At 36.5% G+C, this 19,046-nt stretch overlaps 1 protein-coding gene across 1 annotated transcript; it reads left to right on the forward strand.

The window, feature by feature from the left end:
• Nucleotides 1–1,575: 1,575 nt before the first annotated feature.
• On the forward strand, nt 1,576–11,696 carry LOC144979378 (ubiquitin-ribosomal protein eL40 fusion protein-like). The gene is made up of 3 exons (XM_078926028.1): nt 1,576–1,704; nt 5,840–5,975; nt 10,117–11,696. Exons 2-3 carry the CDS (start codon nt 5,857–5,859, stop codon nt 10,472–10,474), a joined length of 477 nt encoding a protein of 158 aa, XP_078782154.1. The 5' UTR covers nt 1,576–1,704; nt 5,840–5,856; the 3' UTR covers nt 10,475–11,696.
• Nucleotides 11,697–19,046: the final 7,350 nt, after the last annotated feature.

Below are 19,046 nucleotides of genomic sequence, written 5' to 3' on the forward strand. Positions count from 1 at the left end.
AAAGCGTATCCAGAGGGAAAAAAAAACACATACATTTGATCATGTTTTGACTTTTACACATTCTGATCACAAGATATATGAAAAGTTCTAGCCAGTATGAAAAATAAAAGTATTGATTTTCTTTGTTTAGAGACCAAGATGGCCGCCGTTGCCAGGCGGCGTGACATTCGACTATTGAATCGTATTGGGTGATCTATCAACTGAGCTATCGGGACCATTAAGTATGTAGGTAAACAGAACTGATCGTAGCCATCGTCAACTTCATAGCCCGGCACAAAAACAATCTAGAACTTGAAATTTGACGTTATTTTGTGCAGCGCCGAGTAACTTGTCATTCGTAGTGCTCAAGAAATAAATTGATTCCATTGGTTGAGCTATTGAATACAACTCACAATTTGTTTTCTTTTGTGGCTACGGATAAAAAGTAACGGTGACGACAGTTCTAGTGTCAGGCTATAATTTTACGGTAGCTTCGGTTCTGGTGTCAGGCTATAAATTTACGATAGCTACGGTTCTGGTGTCAGGCTATCAATTTACGATAGCTTCGGTTCTAGTGTCAGGCTACAAATTTACGATAGCTACGGTTCTGGTGTCAGGCTATCAATTTACGATAGCTACGGTCAATTGATGCCATGCGTTTAGTTAAACACTCACAACAAATGTCAGCCGGATATAACGTACCAAGACAATAAATTATGTGTAACCTTAAAAGTTTATAGATGATGTGCACTTGGCTAAGAAACTCACAACCTTGACATCCGGTTTTTAACGGACCAACTCAAAAATCTATGTGTAACCTCGAACGTTTATAGTGTGTTTAATACAGTTTAGTGAGAATTACTTATAATCATGGATAGCAATAACAAAGACCTGAGTGACGAAAACGTTGTTCCTGCTCTAAACCTTGAAGGTAGTTTTGTGTGTTGTTAAGTTATATTCTAATTCCGGATGTTGCAAGTATTTAAGCTAAACGCTTAGCATTAATGGATACAATTATTTTTTAAAAATTGTGTTCAGGTGTGTAGAACTAATGAGTATTTGACTTAAACGCAAATCATCGACAACAATTGATGCTATGCGTTAGGTACACTCACAACATTCGCTCGCCAAAGTCCTCATACTAACACACAAAAACCACGTCATATCCGGCTGGCGGATGTTGTCAGTATATTATCTAAGCGCATAGCCTCAATAGGAATTTGGTTCGTTAGCGAGGCACATCCCACTCACTGGATAGTCGCGATGAAACGACCTGTTACGTGAATAGTGGGTTCGGGTAAATAAGCATGTTTATCGTAATGCTTATCGATTGTCGATATCTCGATGTAGAAATCCTATGCATCGATAAAAATCGATATTTTATATGACGAAATATCGTATCGAATCGATATCGAAATTTTGTGATGTCGCCCAACACTAGCGTTGAGTGGTAGTGTGGAGTTTCAAAATATCGATTTTTAAAACACCTGAGTACCGAATATGCATTTTGCTGTTTCCAGAGGGCCCCATCCAATCGTGAGCCGTAATCCATATCACGTGACGATAACGGGGGTCTGGTAGCCTGGTAGAAAATAGAATGCCATGCCAGGATCAGCATCAATTAGTTAGACGCCTAGAATCACCTCATATTATTATCAAGGAATTATTTCTACCACAGTGTTGTTGGAAGATAGATTGATTTACTTCTAAAAAAACAGAAATGAAGTAAGTTTTCATATTCCATTATATGTTTTGATTATCGTATAGATTAATATGTGATCCTCCATCTAGAAAACGTAGGAATTAATCGAGACCTTCAAAGTAAAGTGTAACATTGTAAAGATAGTAGTCCTTCGAAGCATTTAGGGACTATGGAGCCGGAGTTTTCCCGGTTTCTATAGCGTCAAATGGACAATAGCAATTGCTTGTTATCCTTTGGATAAGACGCTAGTCTATCGCAAAGAACTTTCTAATACTCACATGTAACCAATCACTTCTGGATTGACAGGAGGGTCAGGAAAAAAAAATCTCGACTGCCTCCGAAAAGATCTCAGTCCCTTTGCGTGTGAAGCGAGTGCTCTACCAAATGAGTGATCGGAACCCCCCAAAAAAATTGAAATGATAACAAATAACAACTGTCAGACTTTTTTTTTTTGCAGTATAAGAAGTCGTATTCAATCTCCGTTATAACTTATAGAAATTGTATTCAATCTCCATCATAACGAATAAAAATTGTATTCAATCTCCATTACAACGAATAGACATTGTATTCAATCTCCATCATAACGAATAGACATTGTATTCAATCTCCATCATAACGAATAGACAGTGTATTCAATCTCCATCATAACGAATATACATTGTATTCAATCTCCATCATAACGAACAAATAGACATTGTATTCAATCTCCATCATAACGAACGAATAGACATTGTATTCAATCTCCATCATAACGAATAGACATTGAATTCAACCTCCATTACAACGAATAGACATTGTATTCAATCTCCATCATAACGAACAAATAGTTATTGTATTCAATCTCCATTATAACGAATAGACATTGTATTCAATCTCCATCATGACGTATAGAAATTGTATTCAATCTCCATTACAAATAATAGACATTGTATTCAATCTCCATCATAACGAATAGACATTGTATTCAATCTCCATCATGACGTATAGAAATTGTATTCAATCTCCATTACAAATAATAGACATTGTATTCAATCTCCATCATAACGAATAGACATTGTATTCAATTTCCATCATAATGAACGAATAGGCATTGTATTCAATCTCCATCATAACGAACGAATAGACATTGTATTCAATCTCCATCATAACGAATAGACATTGTATTCAATTTCCATCATAACGAACGAATAGACATTGTATTCAATCTCCATCATAACGAACGAATAGACATTATATTCAAACTCCATTACAACGAATAGACATTGTATTTAATCTCCATTATAACGAATAGACATTGTATTCAATCTCCATCATAACGAATAGACATTGTATTCAATCTCCATCATAACGAATAGACATTGTATTCAATCTCCATTACAACGAATAGAAATTGTATTCAATCTCCATTATAACGAATAGATATTGTATTCAATCTCCATCATAACGTATAGAAATTGTTTTCAATCTCCATTACAAATAATAGACATTGTATTCAATCTCCACCATAACGAATAGACATTGTAGTCAATCTCCATTATAACGAATAGATATTGTATTCAATCTCCATTATAACGAATATACATTGTATTCAATCTCCATTATAACGAATAGAGATTGTATTCAATCTCCATCATAACGAACGAATAGACATTGTATTCAATCTCCATTATAACGAATAAACATTGTATTCAATCTCCATTATAACGAACGAATAGACATTGTATTCAATCTCCATTACAACGAATAGACATTGTATTCAATCTCCATTATAACGAATAGACATTGTATTCAATCTCCATCATAACGAACGAATAGACATTGTATTCAATCTCCATTACAACGAATAGACATTGTATTCAATCTCCATTATAACGAATAGAGATTGTATTCAATCTCCATCATAACGAACGAATAGACATTGTATTCAATCTCCATCATAACGAACGAATAGACATTGTATTCAATCTCCATCATAACGAATAGACATTGTATTCAATCTCCATCATAACGAACGAATAGACATTGTATTCAATTTCCATCATAACGAACGAATAGACATTGTATTCAATCTCCATTACAACGAATAGACATTGTATTCAATCTCCATTACAACGAATAAACATTGTATTCAATCTCCATTACAACGAATAAACATTGTATTCATCTCAATCATAACGAGTCGAATTTGTATTCAATCTCCAGTATAACGTATGGACATTGCATCTGGTAATCTATTAAGATAGAGTTAATATGAATTTTGATTTTTTTTAGGAATTCACAACGCACAATGAAGTCATTTTAACGCAACTGAAAAGGAAGAAAACTGGATAGCAAGAAAATAAATTAATCCCATCCTCCACGACAACCATCCTCTACAGATTCAATGAAGGAATATACGTAATCCATTAAACAAGATGCCCGAGATCAACAGGAATCACCCTAGTCGCATGCAATGCCTTAACCACGCGGCCACCTTGCCTCCTAACTAGAAAGTCTAGATGAATAAATGAATTAGTGAATTAGTGAATGAATAATTTATAAGTAGGTGAATGAACGGATGAATGAATGATTATATAAATGAATGAATAAATGAGGGAATGAATGAGTAAAATGCTATTCAATTTAAAAGAAGGAATGAAGGATAAATTGCTATTCCATTTAAATGAAGAAGTGAGAAAAAAAATAAGTTAATCCTGTAAATAGGGAGTTCAATTATAATGTGATCAAGTGGGGAAATTAAGAGTTTTACAATGTAAAATCTTTAAAGTTTGATTGAAATAGATATATGTATCTAAATAAATTCAATTCTTTGCCCCCTCCAAAATGTCATGGTCTCAAATGAGTGTTAAGAGCTACCCGACTATGCATAAAATAAAGATGTGAAGAATAAGGCCCCCAGAATGTACTAGTTACTTTAGAATGAAGAACAAATAACGATTTGTTTAAGATGGAATAAAAAGAAAGATGAAATTTAATTAAATGATGATTCTGATGAATAATGATGATTACAGTTACCAGTAGAAATATGAAGATATTACGCAACTTATGACAATCTAATATAATGCGGATAGACTGTGGGATTCTATTTCCAGTTAGGAAGGGTTGTATTTATTCCTCCAACGGGCTCAGGCTTGATCATCTCGACAGTGATCGAACTGGCAAAGGCAAAAGCTCCGGCGTCTTGATGGGTGGAAATCAAAAGTAAATAAATATTCCACAAAGTCCCGAAAGAAAAAAAAAAAATATATATATATAATGTGAGGAATGGAGTGGCTGGCCGTCCGGGCATAGATTGTAGAGAGAAGTGAGTGTAGAATGTTAGACCTATCAGCTTTTATAATAAGTGGCGACGTGACAGAATGTAGAATGAAAAGTATTCACTAATTTGAAATTAATTCTAGGGAAGGCTATTAAAGGAAAGATGATCTAAAATTAGAAAGTAAAATTTTTCTAAGCCTACGGCAATATAACTGGAGTGAGATGAATTCAGTTCTTACTAAAATAAAACTTTAATAAAAATAAATGTAAATAATCCTTACTGTGACAACCCCGAAGGTCCCGGGTTCATTTCCCGGTTAAGGCACCTTCGTTTTCTGTTCTTTTGCAAGATTATTAACCCCAAATTTGCTCACATGGGTGATTCCTGTTGATATCAGACACCTAGTTTGATGGATTATCTATATTCCTTCTTGGAAACCCTAGGCGACGATATCTTAAGACGTCGGAGGGCATAATTCTTTTTCTTGCTATCCAACTTTCTTCCTTGTTAGTGACGCTAACACAGACCTGCGTACCACGAAAATGTCGTAGAAATACGAAGTTTTGATCCGAATTGACAATTATATAAAGATCTTTAATTAACTTCTGTAACAGGAAATTCTGTTTCAAGGGCTGATAGGAAATTAAGCCATTAATGTAATGTATTTAAACACAAATGGCTCATTTTAATGGTACTTACATCTACTTTGTTTATTACCCCTGAAAACTACGAGTTTATTCCAGTCCCAAGTGGCCAGGTCTTGATGACATGACATGACCTAAATGTTTCCGGGCGTTGTGGATTCCTGAAAACCATTTTAAAATAAAACAAAACAAAGAACTAGCTTTTTTCTTTACCTTATCTATAACCAAATTTGTCCTCTATATATTTTTGTCAAGAACAACAACAACAACAAATGGAAGAAGAAATGTCTGACCTACTCGAGAACATCATTCCATATGATATCATAGACAGCAGTATTCAAAATCCCTCATCGGACTCCGACTCCGACTCCAACGAAGAATCATCTCCAAGGTAAGCTCGGAGGATAGCGAGAGCATCAGGAATGAGGTCGAACATGAGATAAGGTATTAAAAGTCTCCACTTCCACTTTCTCCTCCTCCCCCTCTTTCTCTTCCTCCTCTTGCTCAGTCTCATTCTCTCCTCCTCCTCTTCCTTTTCTTTCTAGACCTCCCCTTCCTTCACCTCCTCCTCCTCATCCTCCTCCTTTTCCTCCTCCTCTTTCTTATTCTCCTCCTCCTCTTCAATATTTTCCTCTTCCTCCTCCTCCTCCTTATCCTGCTCATCCTCCTCTTCCTCCTCCTCCTCCTTCTCTTCCTCCTTTTCCTCTTCTTCATTCTCTTCTTTCTTCTTCTCCTCCTTTTCCTCCTTCTCCTCTTCATCCATCTCCCCTTCTACATTCACCTCCGTCTCCTCCTCCCTTCATACACTTCTTCCTCTTACTCCTCTCCTATGTCCTCTTCATGACCGTCCTCTTCCTCCTCTTAAGCCCCCCATAGACGCCGACATCAGCTGATAGCGGTATGGATGACCTATCGCTGTGACCCGATCCCCGCGTTTATCGCAGATGATTTTTGCCCACACATGGGGAGATATTTTTTTGAGGCGATCGGCGATCGGGGACGTGGCAGTATAAAAAAGTGGACAATTTTTTTCGGATTTTCGCTGTTTTCACGTAGGATTCGTGATCAGCGTCAAATTTACAATAGGTTTGATACTAAGAATTGTGTGTTTACTCCAAAAATTGGTGAAATTAGAAATAAATTTTAATTAATAGTGAGGCTATGTGGCCGACAGAACCGATCCCAGTTACTGTCTGTTATTCTATCTTTCGTCTTGCAATAGTGATTACTTCTCACTAAATTATATCAATTAGACCGTTGAAGGAACGAAATTGACATCATTCCACTCTTTGTTATTGTATTAAGGCAGTCATTTTGGTAATTAGTTCTCACTAAATTATATCAATCAGACTTTTAACGTTCAAGGTTACTCGTAGTTTTGTGTGACGGTAAGTTATTTCCGACTGGTGGATGTTGTGAGCATTTTACCTAAACTCATAGCATCAATAACCGTCCAAGATATTCGCATCATATGTAGCAATAGCTATAATAATCTAACATGTCGAGAGAGAGATAGAGAGAGAGAGAGAGAGAGAGAGAGAGAGAGAGAGAGAGAGAGAGGGAGAGAGAGAAAGAGAAAGAGAGAAAAATTTATTCGCGCTATATATATAGCTATATACAATAAATGAGCGCACATCACTTTATAAGGGTCTTTGGCCAACATAAAAACATGTTAGACGAGACATGACTGTTAAGCGATATTGCAATTGTTTCCCGACAGAGACGACGCTGTAAACAGCGAGGTACTCATTTTAACAGTGAACAAGGTGAGAGAATGCGAGTAAAGAGCCTTTTCCAAGGACTCAATTATGCGCCACTCAGAGCGGGACTCGAATCCAGTACCGTCCGATCCAAAGGCGAGTGTCATTTCACAAGATCACATGCATAGCCGCACAAATAAGTGATGAGAGAATAGATTCATATGTATTGAAGGAGGAGAGAGCGGATGGAGTGAGTAAAGTTCTTGGATATTTATAGAAGGAACCAAATTGACGTCACTCATCTCATTGTTATTGTTTTTAGACACCCATTTTTATGATTAGTTCTCATTAAAATATATCAGACTATAACGTTCAAGGTTCCATGTAGATCTTTGGGCTGGAGTGATATTTCTGGCTGGCGGACTTTGTGAGTATTTTAATTTGACACAGAGCATCAATTGAAGGAATGAATTTGACGTTAGTCAACCCGTTGTTATTGCTTTTAGACAGCATTTTATAATTAACTTATCACTAAGTTATATCAATCAGACAATGAACGTTCGCGTTTGCAGTTTTGTGTGTTAATATGTTATACCCCGATGGAGATGTCGTGAGTATTTTTCCAATACGCATAACATCAATACATTTGCAATCCGATTTAAGTTTAAAAGCAACGTCGACCACGGAAATTTTTCCATTTTGTGGACAATAAAGATTTTTTATTTATCGTCATTATTATTATTATTATTATTATTATTATTATTATTATTATTATTATTATTATTATTATTATTATTATTATTATTATTATTATTATTATTATTATTATTATTATTATTATTATTATTATTATTATTATTATTATTATTATCACTATTATTATTATTATTATTATTATTATTATTATTATTATTATTATTATTATTATTATTATTATTATTTATAAAACAAATCGACAGTGTTCCCGTGGCAGGTTAAACGGGTACTCCTCGGGACTACTCGCATTCGCACCCCCCCCCCCACCACCACCACCACCACAGACACGCACACAGCTCTTTTCTTTTTTTTTTTCTTTTTTTTTTTTGGGGGGGGGGGGCGTTGTTTGTAGATTATAATTCAAGGTTACAGTACCCACCCCTGTCATCACGTAGTCAAGGCTTTTTGGCATCTGCCAATCCCATATGTCTGTGTCAAGGTCGACCGTCATGTCGCGTCAACGGGTGAGGAGGAAAAAAAAAAAAAAAGAACTGGCATATTATTATATCATTACATTGAAAATTATGAAAACTATTTTTTATTTTGTATGAAATCCTTTATAAGTTTTACGATGAACAAGAACGAAACTTTTGCCATCTACCTCTTCCTGGCGCAACATTTATAAAAATATTATTTGAAAAAAATAATAACACAGCATTTATTTGGCGCAATATCCATGTGCTCAAAGCGCTTTACAAGGGGTCCCAAGGCAACAGCAATATTAGACTTGAAAGACGAGACATGACGCCTGTCAGGCGATGTGACATTTTTTCCCAACAAAGACAACGAACGGCCATGTTCTCATTTTACACCTGAGTACGGTGAGAGAATGTGAGTAAAGAGCCTTTTCCAAGGACTCAACTCTGCGCCACTCAGAGCGGGTCTCGAAACGTGAACCTTCCGATCCGAAAGCGAGAGTCATACCACTTGATCCATCACAAAACAGGGAGGGGCACTTTTCTGTCGGCCACATAGCCTCAATATTAATTAAAATTTATTTCTAATTTCATCAATTTTTGGAGTAAAAACATAGTTCTTGGTATCAAACCTATTGAAAAGTCGACGCTGATCACGAATCTGACGTCAAAACAGCGAAAATCCGAAAAAAATTGTCCAATTTTTTATACTGCCACGCCCCCGATCGCGATCGCCTCGAAAAATATTAAGCAAAGCGGGCTTTGCGGGCGATCGACCGTACCTAGGTTTATCGGCCAGGTATTTGGCCACACACATTGCGTTTTCACCCCGGTTTGCCTGATCGGGGTCTGAACCAGGATCATATCCGGGCGTGTATGGAGTCTTCCTAGACTTTCTCCTTCCTCTCTTCCTCATCCTTCTTATCCTCCCCGTTTTCCTTTTCCTTCTGTTCCTCCTGCTAATCCTCCTCATCCTCCTCCTCTTCTTGATTTTCCTCCTCTTCCTCTTTCTCATCCCCTTCCTTTTCCTTATCTTCAACTTCCTCCTTTTCTTCGTCCTCTTCTCCTGTTTCTATCCGTTTCATGACCCTCCTCTTCCTCCTACTCTTTGTCATCCTTATATTCCTTCTCTTAATAATGTTCTTCCTCCTAGTTATTCTCCTCCTCTTGTTCATCCTCCTCCTTCTCCTCCTCATTCTCCTTCTCCTCCTCCACTTCCTTTACATCAATCTTCATCCACTACCTTCTACTCTTCTTCCTCTGCCTCTTCCTCCTTTTCTTCATCCTCCACATCTTAATCATACACCTCCTCCTCCTCTTCATTTACTTTCTTCTTCTCCTCCTCCTCCTCCTCAAATTTCCTCGTACTCCTTCTTATCTTCCTCTTCCTCCTCTACCTCTACTTCCACGTTTTTTCCGTCTCTTCCTGTTACTTCTCCTCTTCATCTTCCTCTTCTTTGTCCTCTTCTTCGTCCTCCCTTTTACCACCTATTCCTTCTCTAAGGCCTCCTTTTCTTCTTCCTCCTCCTCCTCCTTTTACTTTTCTTCTTTCTCTTTTTCCTCCTCTTCTTGCATTTCTTCCTTCTCTTCTTCTTCAGTGCACACTGCGCTATAAAGATGCTCGTTTAAGATTTATGTTTACCTTTTTCTACATTTTCAGTGAACCTCCGCCCATCCAAGTGTTCGTCATGACTCCACTAGGAAACACAATCACGTGTAACCTCACGACAGAATCCACTATGGCAGAGCTTGAACAAACAGCCTGGAGGAAGGCAGGGATACCGGTTGAGCTGCAACGCCTCAACTACCAGGGGAAACCGTTGATCTGCAAAGAGATGCTTCTAACTGACTATGGAATACGTAACAAGTCAACAGTACACATGCTAGGACGCCTTCAGGGAGGTGGCTCCATTTTAAAGGATGAAAATGATATTGATTACTATTATTGTGAAACGTGTGGAAGAATGTGTGACGGATGTGAAATAGTGGATGGATGCAAACAAGTTGAAAGAGAATGAGTCAAAAACAGAAGTGATGATTGTGGGAAATAGAGGGCAGTTGAAGGTGAATGATGGTCTTGAGGTGTTGATTGGGGGTGAAAAGATCAAAGTTTCAAAGACTGTGAAAAATTTGGGTGTCTATTTTGATTCAGAAATGAGAAGGTCAGCTCACATTTCTGCTCTCTGTAAATCTTTATACTTTCAATTGAAGAAAATCAGTTCGATCCGTCAGTATATTGCAATTATAACATGTAAAAGATTGGTTGTTTCCCTCATTTTTTCGAAACTAGATTATTGTAACTCCCTGCTTGTCAACTTGCCTCAGGCTTCTATTAAACAATTACAACCACTGCGAAACAGTGCAGCAAGATTAGTTTTTGGCAAAAAAAAATGTGATCATGCAACCCCTTTGTTGGCCTCTCTCCACTGGTTGCCCATTGAAAAGCGCACATATTACAAAGCAGCGTGTCTTGTTTATAAGTGTTTGACTGGTATAGCACCGGCATATCTCACAGATCACGTGGTCATGTGTAAATTTGAAAATTACACTTTAAGATCATGTAATGACCAAACGAAAATTTCGGAAAAAAGATCAAGAACAAAATTTGGTGATAGATCGTTTGCTTGTTTCGGCCCCAAGATTGGAATGAACTACCACGTGGTCTGAGGGAGTGTCAGTCTTTACCTGCCTTTAAAAAGAATCTCAAGATACATTTTTACTGTATTGTTTTTATTGACTCTATGAATCCTTGATTTGGCTATGAATTATTATTATTATTATTTTATTTTTTTCACTTAAAATTGATATTTATATTGTAAAGTGCCCAGAGCTTGTGTTTTACTCGAGAATGAGCGCAATATACATGTGTTTTATTATTATTATTATTATTATTATTATTATTATTATTATTATTATTATTATTATTATTATTACAATAATATTTTCAAGTGTAATGGTAATGATGACGATAATGGTGTTAGCTGTTACTGAAGTCTGTTTTTATGACACCAAAATTAGCAAGCCACGGATGTGGAAACACGCCATTTACAATTACAATGTGTAATGTGTGTGTGTGTACATCCGGACGAACACATTGATGTATGATATATTATAGCGTGTTATTTTTATTGCTGTTATCGCACAAGAAAAACTTGGATTGCATTGAGTATAACAACAGACTATGATGATGTCAACTCGTCGTTTTATTGGAATGGTGAAGAATAAACTTGTAATGCCTCAAAGATGAAATGATCTGTTATTACTTTTTATTTATTTGTTTGGCTTTGTTTTGTTTTGTTTTTTGAGATTGTTATTAAAATATTTTAAACCTTAGTACGGTGAGAAATTTATGAGTGAAGAGCCTTTTCCAAGGATCAAATTTGCAAATATCAGCAGAACTTGACCCGAACCCAGGACCATTCGATCCGAAGGCGAATGTCATGCCACTAAACAACTTTCTGATATGTCAGTCTACCATATAGTAGTTAGTTAACTACCGAATTCTGGAGAAAAAAAACACGTATTAAAATATGGGACAGAGATCTCGTCCTTCAAATATGGATCAATTTAAATGAACTTCATCTTGACAAAAGCTCTCAAACTCAAACCTGGGACTTTAGAAAAGTCCTACTCGATATCCCAGGTTTGAGGGATTTTTGCCAAGATGAGGGAATTTAAACTAATCGATGTTTGAATGACGAGATTTATGGCTAAATTTTTGAATACTATTTTATCCTGAGTCACCGCCTTGGCATCGTAATATATAGCCTGACACTAGAACCCGCTTGGACTTATCTTTTTGGTGCGGCTATTTCGTCTAGGGGTATGGCACTCGCTTTAGGATCGGAAGGTCCTGGGTTCGATCCTCGCAAGGCGTATAGTTGAGTCCTTGGAGAAGGCTCTTTACTCACATTCTCTCACCGTACTCAGGTGTAAAACTAATACCAGGCCGTTAACAGCGTTGTCTTTGTCCGAAAAAATATGTAATATCGGCTAGCATGCGTCATGCCCCGTCTTACGTGTTAAATGTTGCTGTTGGCCAGGAACCTCTTGTAAAGCGCTTTGAGTACATTTAGTGGATATTGCTCTAAATAAAAGCTCAATTATTTTTGACATCATTTTTTAGGTTTGTCCACAGTCTAGTGAGTTGTCGTTAGTAGAGATCAAGGAAACGAGTGATTCCATTGGTTGAACTATTGAATACAACTCACAATTTGTTTTCTTTTGTTGCCAAAGACTTGTCTTTTGACGTCATTTTTTGGTCAGTGCCAGGCTGTAAGTTCACGATGGCTGCGGTCACCGACTGCTTGTGGTACGTCCAATGACGTTCACGGCTGCCAGATAGCCAATGATCCAAGTGGCCAATTCGAATTCAAAAGGGGGCCAAATTGAACCCCACGTGGCAAAACATTGCATAAAGTCATGAATAAAGTGTGCATGAAACAGTGTCCCACAAAAGCAAAAAAGAAAAATTAAATTTATTTAAGAAAATTCAATTTCCATGTCCAAGTTCATTCCGACATTACACCGTTTGGGGACGATGGGTTACATTTGGTATAGATAGTCTGGCTAAGATACTCAAAACATTGCCATCCGGAAATATTACGTACCAACACATTAAACTTTGTTTTGCCCTGAAAGTTTTTAGTCTGGTTAATACAGTTTAGTGGTAGTAACAGGTTTTAATTGTCTGATGTCACGTCGCCCAGCAACCAGCAGATTAGTTCAAAACCAAGAAATCGGTACTTTTTATTCTTCCTGCTGGTTAAAAAATTTTCACATGTCTTGTGATCAGAATGTGTAAAAGTCAACACATGATCAGATTTATAATGTTTTTCTCCTCAGATACACTTTTATGCTCGTCGGAGAAATATTTCATTAAATAGTTTAAAACCAGTTCCTAAGTTACTATGGGTCACTTCGAGTAAAGTGACATAACGAATGTTGAAGCCATTTATTCATAAACATGGATGGCAAAATGTAATAATAAAGACCTGAGTGACGTAATCTTTGTTCTGTTTGGATGGAACGAAATTGGAGAAATTGGATTTATTGTTTTTAACCTGTCATTTTAGGAGTATAGTTCTCACTAAATTATATCAATCAGGTTCTAGATAGAATGAAGTTGACGTAACTCAATTCTTTGTTATAGTTATTTTTTCCCACCCGCGTTTATGAATAATTCTCAGTAAACTGTATAAACTAGACAAAAACGTCCATGGCTGCACAGTTTTGTGTGTTGGTCAGTTCTACTTCAGGATGGCAATGTTGTTAGTTTCTTAGCTTAACGTGAACTATCTATAGTCGCTCTGCTTTTGGCTAAGAAATTCATAATATTGCCATCCGGAAATATGACGACCACCGCACAAAACGATGTGTAACCTTGAACGTTTATAGTATGTTTAATAAAAATTAGTGAGAATTACTCACAAACGTGGAGAGCACAAAAAAAACAAGAACATTAACAAAGACCTGAGTGACGTCAACTTCATTATTATATCTATAAATCATCTTCTACATTGATAAAGACCAAAACAATGTACATCTTTCATCATAGAATCTCAGATGTTATTGATAAATTTCAAGTCAGGATTGATTGATGGTCTTGTTACAACGATTAGTTAGGATAAGATAAGATAATCTTTATCTTATCCACTTCTGGAAATTTACATTGGGTATTGCTATAAAAATTCTTTTGAAGATAATTTTACTAAGAATAAGAAATAAAATACGACCTAAAATTGGGGAGATGCAATTTGGTTTTGTTGAGGACAAGGGTACCAGAAATGGAATATTCACATTATCAATGCTGATGGAAAGATAAATTAAAGTAAATAAAAATCTGTATATGTGTTTCATCGACTATTCAAAAGCCTTTGATAAAGTACAACATGAAAAACCATTCAAAATTCTATCATCCTTGGACATTGATGGTAAAGATTTAAGAATATTACGGAATTTGTACTGGGAACAAGAAGCAGCAATGCGTGTTGACAACGAGCTAAGCACTTTTACACCTATTAGAAGTGGAGTTAGGCAGGGGTGTGTTTTGTCTCCAGATTTATTCCACCTCTATAGTGAAATGATATTAAGAGATATCGAACATTAGAAGGGGGTGTGTATTGGAGGACAGAATGTAACAAATCTGTGGTATGCAGATGATACGGTTCTACTGGCAGAATCTGAACATGAACTACAAGAATTACTGGATGTTGTAGTCAGGAGTAGTGAAAATATGGGACCCGGAACTGAATATATCTAAAACAGAATGTATGACGGTATCTAAAAATAATGACCCACCAGCCTGTGTAATAACAAGCAGAGGACAAACAATACAACAAGTTGAATGTTTCAAATATTTAGGCTTCAATGTAACTTCCAATGGAAAATCAGATTGTGAAATAAAGAAAAGAATAGGTATGGCGAAGAATGCATTCAACCAGCTGCATACAATTATGAAAAACAGGAATATTAACATGAAAAAAAAATCAAAGTCCTGGATAGCTATGTACTGTCTGTGCTGCTATATGGTTGTGAGAGCTGGACCATAAACAAGACCATGTTTAAAAGACTGGAGGCAGCGGAAATGTGGTTTTACAGAAGAATGATGAGGGTGTCATGGGTGGAAAGGAAAAGAAATGAAGAAATTTTAGAAATGGCAAACAGAAAAAGACCACTGATAACAAAAATCATCAAACGCCAAATGGAATTTTTAGGACACATTATCCGCCACCCTGGTTTGGAAGTACTCGCCTTGACTGGAAAGATGAAGGGAAAAAGAATAAGAGGAAGACAAAGAATAACTTATTTGAAAGGGATAAGAACTTGGACAGATGAAGCTGAGAAAGGTGGTGCTGCTTTAATAGAATTGGCAAGAGATAGATCAGCTTGGCGGAAGATGACCTCCGACGTCTGCTTCAGATATGGAACTACATGATGATGATGATTGCTATAAACTACTGAATTTCTGAAACTAATGAAGGAAATTAATAATAAATAGGAAATACAATGACATAGAAGTAAACCTACAGCAACAAGCATTACTTTAAAATCCATGCTTAATTCGATACTTGCAATTGGATTCAATAGTCTGATGTCACGTCGCCCAGCAACGGCGGCCATCGTGGTTCTAAACAAAGAAAATCAGAACTTTTTATTCATCATGCTGGCTAGAACTTTTCATATGTCTTGTGATCAGAATGTGTAAAAGTCAAAACATGATCAGATTTATAATGTTTTTGTTTTTTTTACTCTGGATACGCTTTTGTGTTCGTGGGAGAAATATTTCATAAGGGCGTCCGCCATTGTTCCGATAGTTTAGAGCCAGTTACTAAGTTACGATGGGTCATTACGAGGGAAGGAACGTTACGACTGTTGAAGCGTATTGTGACCGGGAGTTATCTTTATTCATGTTTCCGTCCAAACGATATTGGATATTTATTGACAAATGTAAACACGCTGCTTTGTTTATGAAAGTTCTAAACATAACAATGTATCAAGCTGAACAAAATGACCAATCGTGATGTTAGATATTTCAAAAGCTGTGAACAGTTTTCATTTTCTATGTGTGTTGCGCCTGACAGGCTGCTGTGTCGTTTGCTCTGTTTCTTTTGACATTTTTAATTGAAAGGAATTTACATTCAATTAGAATTTTTACATGTTCATATTTTTAAAATGACGGTGCATCTTATGTGATATTTTTGTGGATTTTAATCAGTGACTTTTTACAATATTCTTATATTTATGACTACTATTTTAAACAAGAAGAACTGTTCATCGCCATTTTCTAATCCGTCCATTTGTTGTTTTGATACCTCGACAACTAATCATACGGTTACCGGTTCCATTCATACCACTTGTACGGGCGGGGGCGGCGTGGAGTTAAACGAAAATAATCAGTGGTCAAAAACATCATCGGCCACCTACCGCCTCCCCATTCCCAACCACTACGACCCCCCTCCACACTCACAACTGTCCCCATTGAATTCAACACACCTGTCCATACAATGAAGTCAAAACATTCACGTCTACAATTTGCAACACAGAATGTACAAGAAACAAAACGATTCTAATTAATGATATGATTGTTGAGAAATAAATTTATTTATTGATTTGAACGGAAACTTGCTTCATAACGAAGAAGGAAACATAGTAAATGAAATTGTGCCTGAGGGTTACTGTGCCCAAGCCCAAAATCGCGCTCGTCAGGCCAGTCTGGTGGTGGTGTACTTGCTATGAATAAAAAAGGTCTCAACGTTCATATGGTACACAATGAAATTGAATTCAAAAACTTTGAACATATTGAGCTCATGGTCACCATTGCTAATTTCAGCTACCGCGTGATTGGAATCTATATAGCCCCACCAAATACAAAGAACAAAAATACAGTGAGTTCCTTGATTAATTCGAGAACTATCTTTTGGACAAAATAACGGAAAGAGGAAAGCTTTTAATTTTAGGTGATTTAAATTTTCATATTGATAACACAGAAGACAGCAATACTCAAAATTTTTAAAAACTTATTGAAATCTTTTAATCTTAGACAACATGTTAAAGAATCGACACATCAAAAAGGGCATATTCTTGACGTTGTCATCAATAACAAAAGTGCCAATTCAATAACACAGATCCAAAAGACTGGCTGTGGCCTATCCGATCACCAGCTTATAACAATTGAAACTGAGAACTCCAAGCCACGCCATTTGAAAAAGACAATTGTGAACAAGAAAACCAAAAACATTGATTTACATAAATTTAAACGAGATATTAAGATAAAGCTTGTACATGCGATTTCCAAAATCAAATGTGTTTCAGAAATAGTTGAAACTTACAATTGAAGACTGACAAATATATTTGACAAACACGCCCCCGATAAATTAAAAACGAGAACCATTAGACCTATTAATGGGTCCTGATATACGGAGGCAGTCCGTGTTCAGAAGCGGATCGTAAGAAAACTGGAAAGAAGGTGGAGAAAAATGAAGAAACGTAAAATGAAACAAGGAAAGAGCTGAAAAGATCTGAAAGAGGAGAATGTTAGCAAAGAACAATACGTTAATGCAAGAAAAAAATTGAACAATCAAATTAAAGCAGCAAAGACAAACAGTCTAAAGGACGAAATAGAAAACAATAAAAACAATAAAAAGGAGATTTACAAAATAATAAACAGGCTTACCTCCCCTGAATTAGAAACACCAAAAGTACCAGAAATGCAAATGAGCCCGCTGAAAATTTTAATACTTATTTTGACGACGAGAGTGCTAACATCAGAAAACAACTCAACCAGCATAAATCTGCTGAGTCTGAAAAATCCAAAAGCAGCAGATAAAGAAAAGAACCACATTTTGGATAAATGGTCTGTCACCACACTTCAAGATATCAAAGATGTAATCAAACTACTGCCAAAGAAGACATGCCGGCTTGACCCTATCCCCACATGGCTTCTAAAGGATTGTGTAGAAGAGCTGGCGACCGTGATTCTCGACATTGTTCAATCTAGTCTTCACACCTCGACAGTTCCAGCAAGCCTTAAGAAAGCAGTTGTGCAACCTTTGTTGAAAAGCCTTCATTAGACAAATAACAATTTCAGGCCTGTGTCTAATATAAGTACGTTATCTAAAATAATAGAATAAATTGTATGCTCTGAATTGATTTTTTTTTTGTTAATGATGAGAGCAACTTTCGATCAATTGTGCAGTCTGCTTATCGCAAGGGACACTGCACTGAGTCTGCTTTGATCAAAATGCACAATAATCTTGTTAATTATGTTGCTGATAAGACGACGACAGTGCTCATACTGCTTGATTTAAGTGCCCATTCGATACCATTGATCGGAAATTGCTATTAAACAGACTTCAACCCGATTTTAATACTCAAAATAATGTTTTGGACTGGTTTGAATCTTATCTCTCCGACCGCACATAGTGTGTTGCCATTGAGGATTCTCTTTCAGATATAAGTGTTCTGCAGTTAGGGTACCTCAGGGTTCTGTTATGGGGCCCTTCTTATAAACCTTGTATACAACACTCATAAATGCCATAATCCCGGAAAAGAACAGAAATAGAATAATTGAGCATTTCTGAAAGTCCAATTAAGATTGTAAATGGTGGAAATATCAGGAAATATGTGCATTTTTAGATTCACGATTGTGTATGGGCGCTCATGTTATTAAGTTGCTCAGATTTGTCATCTTCATCTCTATAAAATTATAGAATTAGACCTCTTTTGGATACAGAGACTGTCAAAGAGAGATGAATGGCCTACCATGATCACCGATGTCTGACACAGACTTGGTACTTGAAGAAGAAGAACTTCTTTATATGTGCATGAACGTTTCACAGAGCATTTAGACGTGGTCAAAACATATACGGTGCGATATGAAATATTTAAGAACGACGTTTTATGAAAAGTATCGTAGACAACTTTGATATGGATATCATTCTAAAATGTATACAGCTAGGTGAGCGTATACATACATCCGATTAATGAATAGACGTCTGATAATTCGAGTAGAAAAAGACTTCTGGGTTCTGGACATAGGATCAATGTTATTCTCGAAGGTGGTGAAGATGCTGAATATTTAGAAGGATG

This window comes from Berghia stephanieae, chromosome 9 (genome assembly GCF_034508935.2).
Source record: "Berghia stephanieae isolate SIO BIC M18660-M18661 chromosome 9, UCSD_Bste_1.3, whole genome shotgun sequence".
NCBI classification, from domain to species: domain Eukaryota; kingdom Metazoa; phylum Mollusca; class Gastropoda; order Nudibranchia; family Aeolidiidae; genus Berghia; species Berghia stephanieae.

What these genes read in the sequence shown, in the direction of transcription:
- LOC144979378 (XM_078926028.1), top strand. Translation starts at nt 5,857, where the DNA reads ATGGAAGAAGAAATGTCTGACCTACTCGAGAACATCATTCCATATGAT. An exon ending in AACGAAGAATCATCTCCAAG is followed by an intron (nt 5,976 to 10,116) that starts GTAAGCTCGGAG and finishes CTACATTTTCAG; the next exon opens with TGAACCTCCGCCCATCCAAG.